The sequence below is a fragment of the Aplysia californica genome, unplaced genomic scaffold (assembly GCF_000002075.1).
Source record: "Aplysia californica isolate F4 #8 unplaced genomic scaffold, AplCal3.0 scaffold00176, whole genome shotgun sequence".
Lineage (NCBI taxonomy): Eukaryota > Metazoa > Mollusca > Gastropoda > Aplysiida > Aplysiidae > Aplysia > Aplysia californica.
The window spans coordinates 324,597-327,530 of NW_004797446.1; the positions used below are offsets into that span (position 1 = coordinate 324,597).

General features: G+C 45.0%; 1 protein-coding gene across 1 annotated transcript in view; it reads right to left on the minus strand.

The window, feature by feature from the left end:
• Positions 1-2,934, minus strand: part of LOC100533220 (ror) — a gene marked incomplete at its 5' end in the record, with an annotated part of 52,059 nt that overhangs the window by 11,373 nt on the left and 37,752 nt on the right. The window contains 2 exon segments of the mRNA NM_001204537.1: positions 2,368-2,370; positions 2,372-2,380. Of these exon segments, the coding sequence (NP_001191466.1) occupies positions 2,368-2,370; positions 2,372-2,380 (12 nt within the window).

Sequence of the window (2,934 nt, forward strand, 5' to 3'; positions counted from 1 at the left end):
AGAGAGAGAGGGACAGAGAAAGAGAGAGAGAGAGACAGAGAGAGAAAGAGAAAGAGGGGGGTGAGATACCAGAGAGAAACAGAGAGAGACAGAGAAAGAGAGAGAGGCAGAGAGACAGAAAGAGAGACGGAGAGAGAGACAAAGAGAGAGTGAGACAGACAAAAGAGAGAGAGAGAGATACAGAGAGAGGGAGGGAGATACGAGAGAGAGAGAGACAGACAGACAGAGAGAGATACGAGAGAGAGACAAAGAGATAGAGACACAGCCAGACACACAGAGAGAGAGAGAGAGAGAGAGAGAGAGAGAGAGAGAGAGAGAGAGAGAGAAAGAGGGAGGGAGATACGAGATAGAGACACAGAGAGACAGAGAGAGCGAGACAGAGAGAGATGCGAGAGAGACGAGATGCAGAAGGCGGCAGGAGCAGGAACAAGAGTGTCATCGAGAGCCAGAAAAATTCTGGCGCGGCGAGCTTTTTCCGTGTGCGCTGAGGTAGCCTCCCCTAGCACCAGCTGGCCCCCGCCAGATCACCGCGGAATAAATGAGATTTCTCGTATTTACCCGCCACAAATTGGATTGGACTCGCCAGATCAAACAAAACATAAACTTTGATGGAACAATCTACCTTCCTCTCCTCGAGGGGTGGGCTGGCTGACTTAGGGGAGTTACTGTAGAAAGAGGGAGAGGGGAGAGGAGGGTGAGGCGAAAATAAGGGGAGAGGAGGGTGAGGCGAAAATAAGGGGAGAGGAGGGTGAGGCGAAAATAAGGGGGAAGGGGGTGTTATAGAGAGTTCGGGGAAGGTTGCGGGGGAAAAAAAAGGGGGGGGGAGGGCAAATAGACGTTATGTCCATGCCCTAAGGATAATTTTTTGTGGATGGTCAGATGGATACAGACTCAGATTCTACAGGACAAGGCCACGGAATAGATAAATAGATAGATTTATAGATGGATAGATAGATAAGTAGATAGATAGATAGATAGATAGACAGACAGACAGGCAGACAGACAGACAGACAGACAGACAGACACACAGACACACAGACAGACAGACTGGCAGGCAGGCATGCAGGCAGGCAGTCAGGCAGCCAGGCAGGCAGACAGACAGACAGACAGACAGATAGATAGACAAACAGACAGACAGATAAATAGATAGATAGATGATAGATAGATAGATAGATAGATAGATAGATAGATAGATAGATAGATAGATAGATAGATAGATAGATAAACACGCATTAGCACAATTAATAATATTCTTACAATAAGCTTTCTTCAGACTGCTTTGCTTTATATTTTCATGTAGGTTCAACATTTACTGCGAGCCAACCTAAAGCCACAAATGTTATTCCTAACGGGTTATATTCAAAACGAGTAAAGCGCTCTGCACTTTTCCCATCACATATGTTATATTTTTTCTGTCTCAGTTTCTGTGTCGCAAGACTGTTCATTACGAGGTCCTATTCAATTCATTATGCTGGGTAAAACAAAATGTCTGGAGCCCGATTCTTCTAACTGACTGCCCTTCTCTCTACTCTTCATTTTCCGAAACAAATAGAAAAGAAAACCACCACAAACCCAAATGCAAAACAGCAAACATCCAGCCTCTCTCTCTGTCTCTCTGTCTCTCTCTCTCTCTCTGTCTCTGTCTCTCTCTCTCTCTCTGTCTCTCTCTCTCTCTCCCACAGCCCCAGCCAAGACAAAGAACAGCAAAGTCAACACAGACATGAAATAGAAAAGAAAACAACATAACCCCTTTAAAAAATCCCTAACACAACGATTCAAACAAAACAAAACAAAAACTAAAAGAACCATTTCACTATCAGTGTAATTCTCCGCGTGCAGTAGGAGGTAGCAGTTTTGTAGGCAGCCCCGATAGCTAGGAGCACGTGCATCCCATAATTTAGCCCCAGGAATCAGAGGACGGGACCAGCCAAAAATTCCACCAACTTCTCGTTCGCCCATCAGCCTTATTATCTTCCTGTGTCTGATAGCCTAAGGATATTGATGCGGGGAGCGTCTCACTAAATCCCGCCAAAATTACATTTCGTTGACATAATCGTAGACCAGACATTTTTTCAGGGAAGACGCAACTGGGATGAAAAAGAAAGTAAGAAGAACGATGCGGCGAGCCAAATTAGAAATGTTAGCCAACTTTACACGTATCTACATTGCTGGTTACGTTGCTCAGGGCCACTTTCACTGTACATTTTTTGCTCCGTACGTTGCGCTCACGTGTAAATCGATTAACCTCGTGTGATTTGTGTGGCTGGTTTTACGCAGATTGGCAGAGTTGGATTTTTTTTTTACACGCCAACCCCTTCGCTTGGGCCTCCTGATACTTCTTTCATGGTAACCAAACACTAAAATTCCGGAGGTCCTTCCAGATACAAAACGTTTTGGTTTTGAAGCTGAGACTTGTAGGATCCTTCAAAACTGTACCTTTATATTTAAGAAAGAAATTGACAGAGTGCTACATCTTTCCCATTTTCATCCTATATGGTGCTGAGGCCTGAACTTTAACAAAGAAAGAAGAAAACAAAACATCTGCATTTGAGATGTGGCGCTACCGCCTAACGGCCCGAATTAGCAGGAAAGTAACATAAAAGACTGACCATGACGTGTGTCAGATTCTCCACACAAGACAAACCCTCCTTAACAAAATGAACGTAGAGTAGAAAAATACAATATCTTGGTCACATAAAGCGCCACCAGACTACCATGAAGGAAATACTCGAAAGCAAGACGTGGCGTCGGTGGCCTAATGGTTAGGCTCTCGGACTCGCAACCGTAAGGTCGTGGGTTCGAATCCCTTCAAGGGCCCGACGTTGTGTCCTTGAGAAAGGCACTTTACACGAATTTTCCTCACTTCACCCAGGTGGGAATGGGTACCCGGCTATAGACAGCGAAAGATCTTGTCAGTTTGTTAGTGTTTGAGCG